Below are 15,361 nucleotides of genomic sequence, written 5' to 3' on the forward strand. Positions count from 1 at the left end.
AGGCTAGCAGTTTCTTAGTTAGTTTCTAGTTTCCAGGCTTTATGCTATGCTAAGCTAACCAGCTGCTGGCTCCAGCTTCATATTTAACAGATATAAGAGTGATGTTGAACTTTTCCTTTAATCTCCAGGTTAGAAGTGAAAGATTCTAATCATAGTTCGTATTTGTTGTCATATAACTTTCCACACTTCTTTACATTAAACACAAGGTGCAGAAACACACACAGCTAGCTGCCATCTCTTCTTCTGTCCCATCTGTCTGTAAGCACTTAAGATATTTCCACTGAAGCTGTGCTATGATAACACAGCCATGAACTGTAAACCCCTCAACATATTCTCTCTCCATATGATTCGAGTCAGCTGTGTGTTCACCAGCGAGCCAACGTCAGATGCATTTCACGACCATGGCTCTCACTACACAATTCACACCAAACAGCTCCTTGGCTCTCGGTAGATATGGGATACCTTTCCACAGCCACGATCGCCAACTGTTACAGATTTATATTATACAATCAAACAACAATACACTTGCCCGTTTCCAGCACATGTGCTTCTTATCAAAACGCAGCTGGGAAGCGAACAGAGAATTTGATTTAGCTGAAAAAATAGGTCGACAGAACAACAAGTAGGTCTGCTGCAGATTTGCAGAGTTTCTTAAAGGTTTAAGTGAAGTGAGAAGAAGCTTCCTTCATCTGCTCAAGCTTTGATTTTAGACTTTAAACACACAGACAGAAGAGTTCTGTTTAATTCATATTTTATCACTTTAGCACACACTTTTAATCCAGATCCAATCCTGCTTTTATACGGCACACACAGCAGCTTCACTTCTGTTGAAGGGCCCATATTGTATTTTTCCACACTGTTTGATGATAAAGCTTTGTTGTCTTTGGTGTCTCTGACATACTGAAATGCAGCAAATCTGAACTAACACACCAATACAGCAGATTTGACAACTGAGGAACTGCTTGGCGAGCATCTGCGTTTCTGTGAATCAACACTAAAAACATTCTCTCTTCTCTAAATTGCAGCTAGCTCGTGAAGAAAACGGTTACAGCATACATCATAACATCACAAACCTGCTGTTTGCACTCTGTTATTTGTCACATCACATTTTTACTGTTATATATTTTTCTACTGTGCAATAGTACAAAACACTGTATCTATTATCCATATCTTAATCGTGTGCAATTCAGCATCTTCCACTGTGACACTGAGCCATCCTTCTCAAGGCACTGACGCATCTCACCTTGACTCCATACTTGACTTTCCCAGCGTAGTGTCTGATGATGAAGGCGGGCTCCATGACAGCAGGAAACTCGATGTAACTGTTTCCTTCATGCTGACGCTTGAACTTGTCCAGCAAGGTCTGATTGGAGGCCTGGGGGAAACTAGAGGAAACAGTGATTTTATCAGCCACAGGTTCAAAAAGGAGAAATCATGAATCTGAATAAATCTCACATTTAAAACTTTATGAGTTTTTTTTTCTGGGAAACTTTCCCCTTGCACTTATTTTCCCACAGCCACTTGAGTGTTTCCAAGAGAGCGTTTCATCTATTTACAGTAAAAAGGGGAAGGTAAATGCAGTTGCACACACAGCCAGCATCTCCATCTAATGATTACTTACTTTTACTTCATCTCCCTCTGACGACAGAGCACCGCCACTGTCGCAGCTGATGTTTACACTCTTAAAATTTAAGAGGAGGATACAGTATCTAGAATTTCTTCCCTCTAACCCTCAGGGATCAAATCTCTGAGACAAACTTAATGCTGTGGCTCAGATTTAAACAAAGTTACTTGCACATTCTTCTTTGGTGTTTTCACCTTTGCTTCGTGGACTTTTTACCCATTTACCGCTAACCTCAGGCGGCTGGATCAACATACCTAAAGTGATGTTTCATATCATCTAAAGCTCTCCTCCCTGCACCTCTGAAGCGCACTGCTTGCTGGAGTATATCCGCAGGGGTCTTAAAGCTTGATGCGGTTACTGTAGAAATGAACCCCCACACTCGCCCCCTATCCTGCAGTAACCTAATCCACTTCTCCAGAGGCCCCGAAGCCCCGCGAGCTCCACTAACTGTGAATGATGAGATCTCTAAGCGTCTTTCTTTCTCTGTAATCATTTAGCATGAAGCCCCTTCCTGTGGCAGCATAAACCCCCAAGAGAGACCCTGTCCCCCCTCGTTTTTTTCCTCAGAGATCCCCCTTTGACCCTAATTCTCTAAAAGTGGTCCCACTCTTGACACACACACACATTCATACATACATACACACTATTCGGGCCATCCTTGGCATTATTAGATCCAGATGAAGCAGCAAAGCTAAGTGGCAAGTAAAATGACAGCTAACATAGATAAATAAGGCTGTGTGTGCACCGCCTGATGTGTTTTTATGCGAGGGGGGCAGGAGAGCGCTGCATTTGATTTATGGAGGACAAAGATGCAGAGGCAGAGTGCTGACCTGCAGGAGGAGAGCGCTTCACAGCAAAGAAGGCAGAGAAAAATTCATACGTTATCCGGAGATGCTGGCGGGGGAATAAGCACGTCTTTATGCTTTAGCTAAGCCTCCGTGTTGGTATCCATCACGCTAATGAGCGAAAGGCCTACACAGGGAGCAGTTTGTCTCTCCGATCCACCAGTTGCATGAAAGACGGGCTTGTGCAGGGTAATCAGAGGGTCATTTCAACAAAGCATGCTGCAATGAAATATGGTTTGCCTTCCACAACATTTTGACAAGGAAAGAATGTAAATTATGAATATGTCAACTAAAGCCCCAAAAGCTCCAACCCTAGCAGTGTACAAAATATGCCTGAACTGTACACTGGTGCACAGGAAGTCTATTTTAAGTTATTTTTCATTATCCTCCAAGATATTAATCTTAAATCTCTGTAAGCAATACTCTGCTCTCCATTTGGTGCCTCTCGTCGGTCAAACAACCACCAATTATCACGCATATTTAAAGATAAAAAACCCTTTCCTCGTGTTTGAACAAGGGTAAGGGGGTCACTAAAAGCACAGGAGGTACCATAAATATTCACAGCAAATGTCATAGAAACTTTCTAATATTTCTAATAAGCCAAATTGGCAATTACAGCCTCAATAACATGAGTTCTTCTTTCAGGGCTTTACAGTGGAGCCACTGTACCTGAAATACCTGAAGCTAAGAAATTACTACACTTAATTACACAGAATATTCTGTCTATTAAGAATCAGAAAAAGCAGTGGCAGTGAATCACACAACAAAAGCCGCATATTCAGTGAGTGAGATGACTCAGTAACAACATGAGCTGCATCAGATTCTGTCCGTCAGCAGGTGATGGATTCACCCATCACATCATACCTTCACTTTGTGGCAATTAAAGTACGTACTTGCACTCCTCGTCCAGCAGGTGGAACAGTGCTGTGGGTTTCTTGCTGATGAGGTTGATGCAGCCGCTGTTGTCAATGTAGTCAATGTTGTGCCAGGTGATGCCCTCTGCCCTGTACTCCTCCTGCAGGGGGAAACACAGAGCAAGGAGCATGATGGGTGAGTCAATACTTCAGTGAAGAAAAAGGCATTACTGACATTTTTAACCCTAATCTGAATAAGACTGACTCAGCACTTCTGAAGGAACCTTGATGTCCACATACAACAACAACTGTCATCTATTGTTTGCCACAGAGCAGCAACACAGAAACAATCTGGCGCCCACTTTCATGATAGCTTCAGTGGAAAGGGCCGTCTCCTCCTCCTGAAATGTTCAAGGTGAAACGAGAAATAAACTGCGGCTGAGATTTATTCTACTTGTGCAAACTCTCCACCACAAAGAGCCCAAGCTTTCACTGCACTAAAAACCTGAAGCTCCTCTATGAAAACACCTGGCTGCTTGTTGGCTGTCAGTAAAACCGCAGTCAGATTGGTAGCATCTATGTGGCCCTCAGGGGCCAGTGATGACTGAGCTTTATGATCCGTGTCCTTTTAATACTCCTATGGGAGCAACCAATGACAAACAATCGCTCTGCCAGCCTGGACGAAGAGTGGGAGGGGAGCGCTCCCCTCTCCCTGGAAAGCTACTGCTCAGGTAAATTTGAGCGAGGCATGTTAACAGTTCCTGCTCCAGCGGCTTTGCAGGTCACAGTGTGTTTGCTGGACTTCTTGCAGACTCAGCAAACCTTTCCTGAATAACATTAAATTTTAATGGTCAGCACCAGGAAGGCGGTGAGCCAATCTGAAGAGAAATGGAAGAAAAGGAGTGTTTGTTTCAGGTAAATCAATAACAAAAATAACAGAAGCACTTACAGTATGGCAGGAGCCCCCAGATGCTGCAGTATTCTTTACATCCCCCAACACCACACGATGGAAAGAACAACATACTGCTGTTTTGATGTTGTTAGAGCCTTGCTAGTAGTTAGATGAAAAGCAGTGGGATCATTAAAAACAAAACGATTCCTCCCTTTTGGAAGCATGCTCAGAAAATGTAATCGCAATGTGCCTGTTAGATTATGCCAGATGTGTAAGACAGACAAACGGCTCCTCTGACGAACATGAATGTGCTCAGTACGTTTCACGGGGCTGTACACTGATGTTTCTTTAGTTTAAATGGGGAAAAATGGTAAGAAAAGAGTTGAGTGTCATCCTATGGGTACCACCAATATGCACATCAGTTTAACAAACAGCCACCTAGAAGTTCAGATCTCCAACTGTTCTGATCGACTGAGCTTTCTTCCAGGGTAATTTGTGACTTGATGCTGGCCCTAGACAAATGCAAGCAAACTCCATTTGATCACTTTTTCAAACAGAAAGAGCTTTGCATGAGAAAGAGAAGAGACAGACTGAACAGCAGACAATGGAGAACAAAAACAAGGATATCAGCGCAAACCACAAAACAGAAAGTTATAAACTGGGGAAAAAGCCAAAGAAAACAAGTGTGTTGTAAGAACGGCTACTCCACATTCAAGATACAGCAGCAAAAGAAAAGTCAGAAATCATCCTCCAGGAACCATAAATATCTGTTCCAAATGTCACGGCACTCTGTTCAGAATATGTAAAGATAACTATCTGTGGACCAAAGCGTTGGACGAACAGATGGACCGATGGATGGACAGATGGATCACCACCCTTCAGGTGTCAGTGTGCTTCAAATATTCAGTCAGATTGTTGAACAGTGTCTTAACCTGATGCCTCTCTGACTCACAAAGACATTAAAATTCACACTGACTGGCAAACCGTCTCTGCACAGGCTGAAGAAAACACTCCGTTCAGCCTCTTTCTGAGTCAGATGGACGAAGGTGATACTATTTATACGTTTGTCTCACCGTCCACCTTGTCCCACCCGTATCACTCAGCCTTAAGGTCTGTTACTTCTCCTAGCTTCCATCACTGTCCCTCATACAGCATGATGGGATGGCCATGCCCCACTTGGCTCCAGCACAGCTGCATCTTAATCTATAAGATTATCTCAGGCAAATTTCATACTTGGATGAAACAGAAGTTCTTCATTTCCGCGAAGCAGCTTTAATCTTATGTCACACAAAAGGCTTCAGTTTAAAGTCTCTTCTACAGTATCAGATCAGAGGTTGGCAAAGCAAGCATTTCTGTTGCAGTCCTTTGTCCTCAATATGCAGGCTAAACTCAAAATTGAGACCCTTTAAAGAATAGAGGAAGTGGTCACTGCTAGCTCAGAGTTACTCACTGTGTCTTTGTTACAGGGTTACTGTTGTTAAGGTGGTTTGATGTTCTTGTCCTGTTCATGTGCTTGATGCTGCTATTCGACTCTGTCTTGGCAAGGTCTCAATTGCAAAATACGTTCTAACCTCAATGTGACGTCCTCGTTACATAAAAGTGATATCACACACACACTTCACGCTTCGATTGGCCTGGTGAGAAAGTCTCTTACAAATGAACTCACGTCAAGCTGTTACAAAACCAGCATTGACACAAACGTGCACGCATAAATAAATAAATAAATAAACCCAGCAGGAAACAGGACTGTGTGTGTATGACATACAAGTGTGTGTGTGCTAGCATGTGTGATGCTATAATAATAAATGATTGTGTGTGCTGTGACGTATTACGCCCACGCATGCTGGTGTGAGTGTGGGCATGTGCTCTTGAACTAGCATTACGGTAATAAAGGAAAAAAATGTCAAACATTTTGACAGTCAATTAGCAGAATGAGACAGCAGTCAAGTATTCAAAGCAGATACTTTTACACGTGCGACACGTCTGCCACCTCCTTTTTGGGCGGCTGAATCACTGACGAGGCATTCAGAACATGTGGTGTGTTTTCGTTTTCACTCAGACGTTGCACCGGATCAAGCAAAACAAAATTAGAGCCGTAAAAAAAAAAGTTGCATGCGTGTGCTTTTGTTTAAATCTCATCAAGCCGAGCACTTATCGACGACTGAGTCAGTTCTTCTGCCTGACTCTGTTGTGTCTGTGAGAGGGATTGCGAGCACATGTGTTGACTCAGGGAGACGATTAGATGCAGACACACAGATAAAGAGATAAACACGCACATGCTCATCAGCCATTTTATTGCATGCGCACATGTATGCAAACAGCTGGGCCGGCGGACTGAGGACTGCAGAGCTGTGACTCAGTTTGAGAAGCATGCAGAGGAGGTGGCTCGGCCGAGCGGAGCTCCATCATGAAGTGCCAGAGATGCCATATCCAGCGACTGAGAAACAGCTGCTTTCAGAGACTTTTTGTGTGTGCTGCAAAACAAGTCTTCGCATTTTCATCGACCTCTGATCTCAGCAGCTGCTACTGACTGAAGCAGAGCTGAAACAAGTGACTGTTTAGACTGTCACAGTAAACTAACTGTCAACTTCAACAAATCTTTAATTAATTAAAAAAAAATTGAGATTGTTGCTGCTTCCAGCTTCTTAAATGTGAAGATTTTTCCAACATATTAGCAAACTTAATGTATTTTGGTTGGGGTTAACAATAATGGTCATTTTTCATTATTTTCTAGACAACATGATTAATTCATCAGTTGAGAAATTAGTTGAGTATTTGATAATGAAAACTAATGCCAGATCCAGATCCTTCAATATCTCTAAATTCAGTTGGAGTGGGGTCCGGGGGCTGGCTGTCTACAGCGGTGCAGTTAAAGCTCTGATGAGCCTGAGAATGGCGAGTGAATGCCACTAAAGACCTGATGAAACAGACAAAGCAACAGAGCTCTGGACCCTGAGGGCCGACAAGCAGAGTTTACAGAGAACGGAGACATTAAATCAAAACAAGGCAGCAGATAGGAGAGGTCAGATGAAAATGATAGACTTATCTAAACTGGAGACACAGAGACGCAGTCAGACAGCGACAGCACAGCGTAACGCAGAGCACATGAGCCCAGCAGATGTCTTCCCTCAGTCCAAGCAGGACAACAAAGACGGAGCTGAACTGAAGAAGTGCTCACCAAAACCAGATGATTTTCAGTAAAGACTCTTTATGCTGACGAATCCTGGTTTCTATTAAGACTTGCTGATTGCACAGCAGGTTTCAAACAGGGATCGATCCATCTCACACGGGTCAATAATGAAGCTTTGAGTGTTGTCCTGGTTCACTTTGAGAGTCTGCCTGAGGAGTATTTCTGCTTCTGTGCGTTCCCCAGTGATGGCAAGTAACTCAGGACTAAATACTTCATGCAAAATATTATCAACATATAAATGATGACGTATAATCATAGATTAAACTGTGCAGCAGTATAAAGGTACATCCTTTTTATAATAATTCTTCATACTTTTACTCAGGTAAATGTTTGAATGCAGGACCGTTACAACAAAGCATGTCTAGACTGCAGCATTGCTACTTTTCCACACAAAATTCAACCTGCAGCTGTGCCATTCCTTCATAGGCAGTGTCCCCAACACTCACGCTGAAATAAATGAGGTGAACTGACCCTTTAAAGTGTCAGATGACTACTATGCACAGAGACGCAGATGTAAAAATCTCAGACAAAAACCTGTGAGCAGATGAGACTTCCTGTGCTGAAGAAAGCAGGAAGTTCTGCTGTGGTGGTCAGTGAGGTTGGTCAGGATTTGTGATCATCCCTCCATCTGTTAGTCAACTCTGCAGCTGTCCTCTGCTGTGCAGTGCAGTTTTCAGCCGCTATTACTCTGTTTCTCCTTTCTTTATATTTCTCCCTCCCTCAGCGCCTTTCTCTCGTCTTATGACAGCAGAGTGTTTTTGTTGAGCAGACAGGAGGAACGGCGGTGCAGTAATGGGAGCTGGAGCAAGTTCTGGTGGTTTTTAAAAGCAAAGAGAGGACCAACAAAGACTCGCCTGCTGCCATTAAATATGCTCTGTACTGTAAGTGGGTTTTGCTATTTGTAGTCCGGCAAGAAAGACCAGAACTGGGACTCTGTGGACCAGCATGAGTCACAAACATGACGTCAAGGAAGTGTGTGATTTGAATAAGAGTGCAGAGAGGAAAATCTGCATCAAAAGACCAAAACTTCATGTTTCCAATCTATGAATAATAAACTTTATCAGTGTGACCATTATAATTACTCCTGCTGGACTCCTCCAATGAACTCGATAACATGGGCAGCGGGAGTCTCCCCTCCTATCAGATGAAGGTAAACCTGGCCAGATGCTCTTTGTTTCTTTACTCAGGGCATCTCAGGAGTCAAACAGGATAGTATGTTTGCCTAGGGCGGTGCCTGTCATGTGTTTTCTTCCTTTGATACACCGTCCTCACACAGAAAAGAAATCAAGCACCAATTGGCGTGTTGAGTGTAAACACTGAAGTGGAGAGTCACACACACACGCCCTCCTCCACCTCACTGATAGTTGTAGTTGGTGTGGTCCTATTAGCTTTGGCTGCTGTTCTGAAGGTAAACACACAACGCTGATAAGACCAACTGATTGGCTGGAGGGGGGTGAAGCTCGGAGGAAGGAGAAAATGAAAATCACCTCAAAGGAGAGAGCGGAGGTTCATATGTTCACACAAAACAAGTTACAACTTCATCGATTTGGTCTTTATCAAAAAATGAGAGGCCCAAAGTCAAACTTCCAACTGAAGGTATCATCTGATCCGAGACACACACCTGAGGCTGGATTTATAGTTTTGTGTCAAGGGGTTATGGCGTATTAGCGCTCTACTGTATGAACATGGCTGCTAAACTGCACCTCCCGAAAACTTCATGTTGGGGCCACAGCAGCTACATGGAGACCACAAGAGCCGTGATTGGTCAGCCTGGGCTGCTTGTTTTCTCCTCCAAGAACTCTCCGATCTTTGAAAAAGAAGTCAAGAGTGGAGCAAACACGAAGAAAGGCTCAATTATCTGCTCCTTTTCAGTAACACACGTTTAGATAAACATTTTCTCCTGCGAACTTTCTGCTCGCCACAGTGAATGAAAGGACGTAAACACAGAGATTATGAATAGTCTCGTCTTGGATCATCGCGTCAATGAAAGAATGCAAACACAGCTGCTTTGAAGCAATAACAACAAATGTTTGTGCCGAGTTTGATTTTCATATTTCTGCTTCAGCCAAACAAAAAAGGAGCTTGTTATCATTATTAGGTCCCCAGTAAGAGGGATTTTTAGACAAGCAGCAGCACAGATCTTCAAACTTCATCTCCATTTTGGTGATATCGAGCCTGGTGTCCTAAAACTAAGGCTCAATGCAACAGACAAGGTGTGGAGTGCTTTCTCTGTTCATGACGTCAAAGTGAGGCTAGAGGGGGCCCGTGGCGTGAACTGCACAACTTTATTCAAACAAACACAAATCAGTAAAGATCTGGCAACTCTCGATCAGGAAGCTCGACCAACCTGCCCTGGAGGGGCCCCAGAACTCAGCACCACCTCAAGTGTTGTCCTGTCAAATAAACTGAGGAGGGGCAGAGAGCCAAAGGTTTGGAGGACCCCCGTGATTAAAGGATAATAAACGTGAACTCTGCTGAAATAATATTAGGCACCGTCCTGCGAGGGCGAGCGTCTCAGCAGCACTTTGACACTTATTAGTTGAGCATAACACAGGAAGAAACCTTGAAGTGAAAGGTTTCATCAAAACAGAGATAACCATCGAGGAGCACCTGCTGTCACAGAATGAACAATTATAGCACATTAAAAAGTGCAGCAGGCAGCTAATGCTGACAAAAATACTTCTGTATGCTCTTCTCTGCAGACAGTGAAGGATTTAATAAAGACACGCTCACATCTCTGGAAGGCTGAACAGTGGAGCTATCAGCTAAATGCTATTATCAGCATGCTAACATGCTCACAATCACAAACGGGCTGATGCTTATCAAGTTTTCCACCTTCACTATCTCACCTTAGCCTATTAGCATGATAACACTGGCTAATCAGCACTAAACACCAAGTACAGCTCAGGCTGAGTGCTTAACCGTCAATCTTTCATTTACTGCAACACAACCTGTTTGTTTGTACGTGTCACATCCTGCAGCGTGTGTGTGTGTGTGTGTGTGTGTGTGTGTGTGTGTGTGTGTGTGTGTGTGTGTGTGTGTGTGTGTGTAAAGCCTGAGGGCTAACAGTCAGATAAAAGAACCATTAGCGCATTGGCAGTCTGCAATCTTCATTCAGGGTGAAGGGACATCGCTGCACTCGTTGCTGAAACGCTGCTATTTTTTTTCCCCTCCTCATTTAGCCTTTAGCGATAGGCCCGCCTGCTCAGCTGCCACCGCCAATCAGGGTTGAGAGCCAACAGCCACTGTGACACAGTCCATCTGATTGAGACTCATTATCTTCCCTGAAATGTCTTCTCTTTTCTTGGCCTCTCATTGCTCTCTCACTTGTTCTATGGTTGCAATTTTGAAAAAAAATAAAACGTGCAGTGAATATTAAGCGGTTTGGCAGTTGGTGTCTGAATAAATGAGGATAATGAATACATAATATAGCTGGTCAGGGATTAGTGGTTCAGCCTTGTGAGTGAAAGAGAGAGGGAGGTTAGGAAGTCAGAGCTGACGTCTCTCTGATCAGCACAGCGAGGACAAAGAGTGACGAAACAAAAAGAGAGGGAGTGCTGGGCCTTTCAGAGGCATAAAGAGTAAACAAAGCAAGCCAAGTCAGAAAAAATTTACTCAAACCTACAAAAAGCTAAAAACGCTGCGTGTTAGCAGCATTTAGCTGTCAGGAAGCATGCAGCTCTGCACTCTAGCCCAGCCTGTCAGCCTGCTTAATTCAGCGCTGACGTTCAACTTCAATGGATGTGCCTGCTAACTTAAGCTAGCTACATAATTACAGCTGCTTGTGCTGTAATGTCAGGGGGGACGTGGCTGTCCAGCACAAAGCAATCATACAGGGGAATATTCAGCTTGCAAAGACCGGCTGCTTGCGTCAGTGAAACATCTGACAGTATTAATCTGGTGCCACTCAGCAAAAGAATAACAACAGTAAAACTACAACAGTATGCTATTATTATTATACAAAGAGAAGTTAGACTCAACCCCTAATCACAAACGACGCCGCAGTGAGAAAACCAAGCTTCTATTTTTCACCAAAAAGCTGCAAAGATGACTGTCGCACATCATTTTCCATCATCGAAAGCAAAAAGAGTGCTAGTTCAGTGACAGAGGTATTGATCTTCTCATATTGCTCTTGGCAAGGAAGCCAATGACTGTTTAATGTTCATTCACTTGTGATACTTGGCATGATGAAAAATGTAAATAATTTGACATGTTTGTCAATCAAGTTTTCGTGTTCCTATACTAATCTATTTTTAGAATACTTGTTCTTGACTACTGTTGTTTGTGGTGTGCTTGCAGTGACTATGATTGAATTTGTTTTATCCAATACTGTTCCCAGCCATTATTATTGACAGTGCGGTTAGCACAGTGAGCATAGCATGGGGCTAAATAACCAAGATGTATGAAAAAGATGTCAGTGAGTGTGCAGCACGAAAGCAGCTCCTGCTTTTGTGCTGCTGCAGCCTTATTGTTCTGCGTTCAACGCTCTGAAGAGGAAGTCGTCCATCTTCACGTGTTGGACGTATGAAGGAAAACTGCAAAGTCAGTGAGGGGCCTATTCTTCCCTCCATCAGTTCAATCAATCAAAAGCAGACAGGCGTTTTTGCAGATGACAATAATGTGACGCCAGTGCAGACACTGACATCACTAGAGACCAAGACATGAGGTAGCAGCTGGTGTATGAATGTTTGGGCGTTCCCAACATCGTCACAGAGGCGGCGAAACACAAAATGCAATGACGTGTTATCAGCAGCCACACAATAATCATTGTGTGGATGGTGAAGAAGGGGCTGAAATGGCACAGTTCACTGCTCAGTACCTGCTCTAATTTGAAGATGTGTTGGTTGAAGTAGTGCTGCAGCCGCTCGTTGGCGAAGTTGATGCAGAACTGCTCAAAGCTGTTGTTCTCATAATCCTCAAAGCCAAAGATGTCCAGAACTCCTATGGACAGAATCTGGTGAAAAACACAGACAGCTCATTTCAGCTATATACAAAAGATGAAAACACATCCTCTGGCAACACTGTAAGCATCAGCAAAAATTTATGACTCTTTGTCATCTTTATTTAGAGACATTTTTATTGTGTTTCTTTTTATATCCCATTCTTTACAGCTTCAGTGACCCAGCAGCTCCCCCGGGTGTCACTGAGATTCTTATCATCATCATATATCATTAATGCACCATCTGAAGGAGGCGTTCACTCAAAGAAGGCCTTTAATTATGAAATGGACTGTAAAAGCTGTTTCCAATTTCATTTATTTTTATCCAGCAGTGTTTTATTTCTCTCTGAAGGGCAATTTATTTAAAATTCTGCCATAAAAACACACATGAGCAAAAGCTGCATATATAAGCTGTTATCAGTACATAAGAACAATGACCTTGACAGAAAGTGCAACCTCATCGACCCCCTGACAGCACTGAGGGAGGGCACGCACACACACGGATGATGTCAGTGCCAAAGGAAGCACACACACACACGCACGCACGCACACACACATGCACGCACGCACACACAAACACTGCACAGGGACAGCCGAGGACCACAGGGGGTAAACTGAGCTGAGGGGAACTTGACGCCATCTGCCCAAATGTTCTTGGCGCTCACAAATGCACAAACACAAACGCACACGCACACGCACACGCACACACACACACACACACACACACACACACACACACACACGCACACACACACACACACACGCGCGCGCGCACACACAGAATGTTCTGTTTTCTAATCCTTTAGATGCCCCCACAGGGTCTGACTCGCCAGCTGCCACTCCAACACACACACACACACACACACACACACACACACACACACACACACACACACACACACACACACACACACACACACACACACACACACATATATATGCACTCATATACACACGTGTAGACACACATGCAGAATGGAATTTTCATATCACACCACTCCCTGCCTCTGGGAGTGGAGAAAGCCAGAAATCAGGGAGTCTTGACTGACAAACAGAAGGACAGACAGACAGAGGCACAGACAGACAGAGGGACGGACAGACAGAAGGACAGAAAGACAGAAGGATGGGGAAATATGCCTCAGACAAAGGAAAGACAAAAAGAACAATAGGGAGTCAGGAAGAAGACAAAGGGACGTTGATGTAGGAGGTAAACGTTTATCCTCCATCAGTAGAACAGACCTTTTCCTTTTCACTGGTCATACAGCAGAGTCACAGCTGTCATTAACACTGTTAACACAGCTGTCAGTCAGCTTGTCAGAGAGCCAGCATCCACAGCAGCAGCACCTTGAAACTAGTAAAGCTAAATGGTGCGCAGCCCTTGTGTGTGCTGGCTCAAACTATTGAGTCAACAGAGTTTGCTGTCGAAGAATATTCCTAAGTACTTAAAGCTGTCTACGGTTGGTTGACTCAAGGAGCTTTACAGCTGTCTGGTTGGTGTTGGACAATTTGCAGGTGATCTAATTCATTTTGGCAAGGTAACATCAAGGGTTAAAATGCAGTAAAATCCAGCTCAAACAAGATTCAGATAAACTGTATTATAACAAAGCACAACGCTTCATCTGTGAGCTCAACGTGAAGCATGTTTCATCCTGGTGGTGGTGCAGTTCAGCCAGTTCAGCTGAGCGGTTTAAAGTGACATTCACATGTGGTTAAACTGTGGTTAATGGTGCTTTTTTCATTTCAGAGAGCGAGACTAAGACAAAAACCCTTCAATGCCTTTTATATGAATGTTCAACAGCAATGCATGAGAACAGAACAGAGAAGTTCTTTAATCAATCGGACAAACAATTTAAATACATACTGTACCTTTAAAGTGTGTATTTGTAGTTGAGTTTGTTGTGATCCTTTTCAACTGTTAGATTTGTCTATTTTCAATAGAGTTGTCATACAATTTGTGTGTGTGAGCACGAGATGTCTTTGAGCGTGTTTTCATTCCTACCTTTGAATTGTCCTCCAGGTCCTTGTTGTTTAGCAGAGCATGGTTGGTCCTGAACACAATCCAGTCAAACAGTGCGCTGTACAATGACTTGGCCATGGAGTCCCTCACCGTGCCCGCCTACACACACAACACACACAACACACACAGAACATGTCAGTTTCTTCCTGATCCAAAACATATGGATTTCTGAATATGGAACAGGAGCCTGTTTAAGCTCGGTGAATGTGTTTTATCGCTTCCAGCCTCACTGCAGTAACAAGTGTTAAATGCATGCAGAGGGAAAACTTCAGCAACCCGTAAAACACTCACATCTATTCGTTAACATATTCATTTTGTCTCTTCATTGTGTGACAGAAATACAACAGAAACCGGCTGACTTCACCATATCAAACCCCGAACACCTGCACGCTGCAGCAGCTTTGTTCAGTACTGTTCCCTCTCTCTGCTCTGGAACTGGATCAGTGTCATATTAAGTGTGTGAAGTGGGCAGAGAAGAGGTCTAATGAACTACTGCACAGGGAGAAGCTGAGTCATCTGATGGACTGAGAAAAAGATCCAGAAGCCACAAGAGGTTAGATCAGAGACGTGGTGACCAGTGGGAAGAATTTTAAATCTGTATTATATAGATACACACACACATATACATACATACGTCTGTGTGCGTGTGTGTGTGTGTGTGTGTGTGTGTGTGTTAGTGTGTGTGTGTATATACATATCTATGTATTTAAAAGTACATAAATACAAACATCCAGTTTGCATCTAGAGGGCAAACATGGGCTCTGTGTTAAAGCTCCCAGACTGCTCACAACTCCGAGTTACTGTTCATATGTTTGGTAGCCTTGCTGTGCAAAGTGCTGTAATACTTTAGGTGTTTTCGGTCAGGAGCCAGAGTCTTAAGTGCATCCAGACCTGCAGATCGCTGTTTGGAACTTTTTTATGGATTGCTTTTCGATCCATAAAAGACAGCTCTGCCAAGAGGAGCCATTATTGTGCCTCAACAAGCCAAAGAGCAACTATG

The 15,361-nt window shown here is 43.5% G+C and overlaps 1 protein-coding gene across 2 annotated transcripts in view; it reads right to left on the reverse strand.

Moving 5' to 3' along the window:
• LOC139337295 (unconventional myosin-IXAa-like) overlaps positions 1–15,361 on the reverse strand; it is a 128,801-nt gene that overhangs the window by 23,840 nt on the left and 89,600 nt on the right. For both annotated transcript variants that reach the window (XM_070971822.1, XM_070971824.1), the window contains exons 10-13: positions 14,344–14,460; positions 12,225–12,359; positions 3,363–3,484; positions 1,244–1,385 (exon numbers count right to left, since the gene is read on the reverse strand). In XM_070971822.1, the coding sequence (XP_070827923.1) occupies positions 1,244–1,385; positions 3,363–3,484; positions 12,225–12,359; positions 14,344–14,460 (516 nt within the window). The remainder of the gene's footprint in view (positions 1–1,243; positions 1,386–3,362; positions 3,485–12,224; positions 12,360–14,343; positions 14,461–15,361) is intronic.

This window comes from Chaetodon trifascialis, chromosome 10 (genome assembly GCF_039877785.1).
Source record: "Chaetodon trifascialis isolate fChaTrf1 chromosome 10, fChaTrf1.hap1, whole genome shotgun sequence".
NCBI lineage: Eukaryota > Metazoa > Chordata > Actinopteri > Chaetodontiformes > Chaetodontidae > Chaetodon > Chaetodon trifascialis.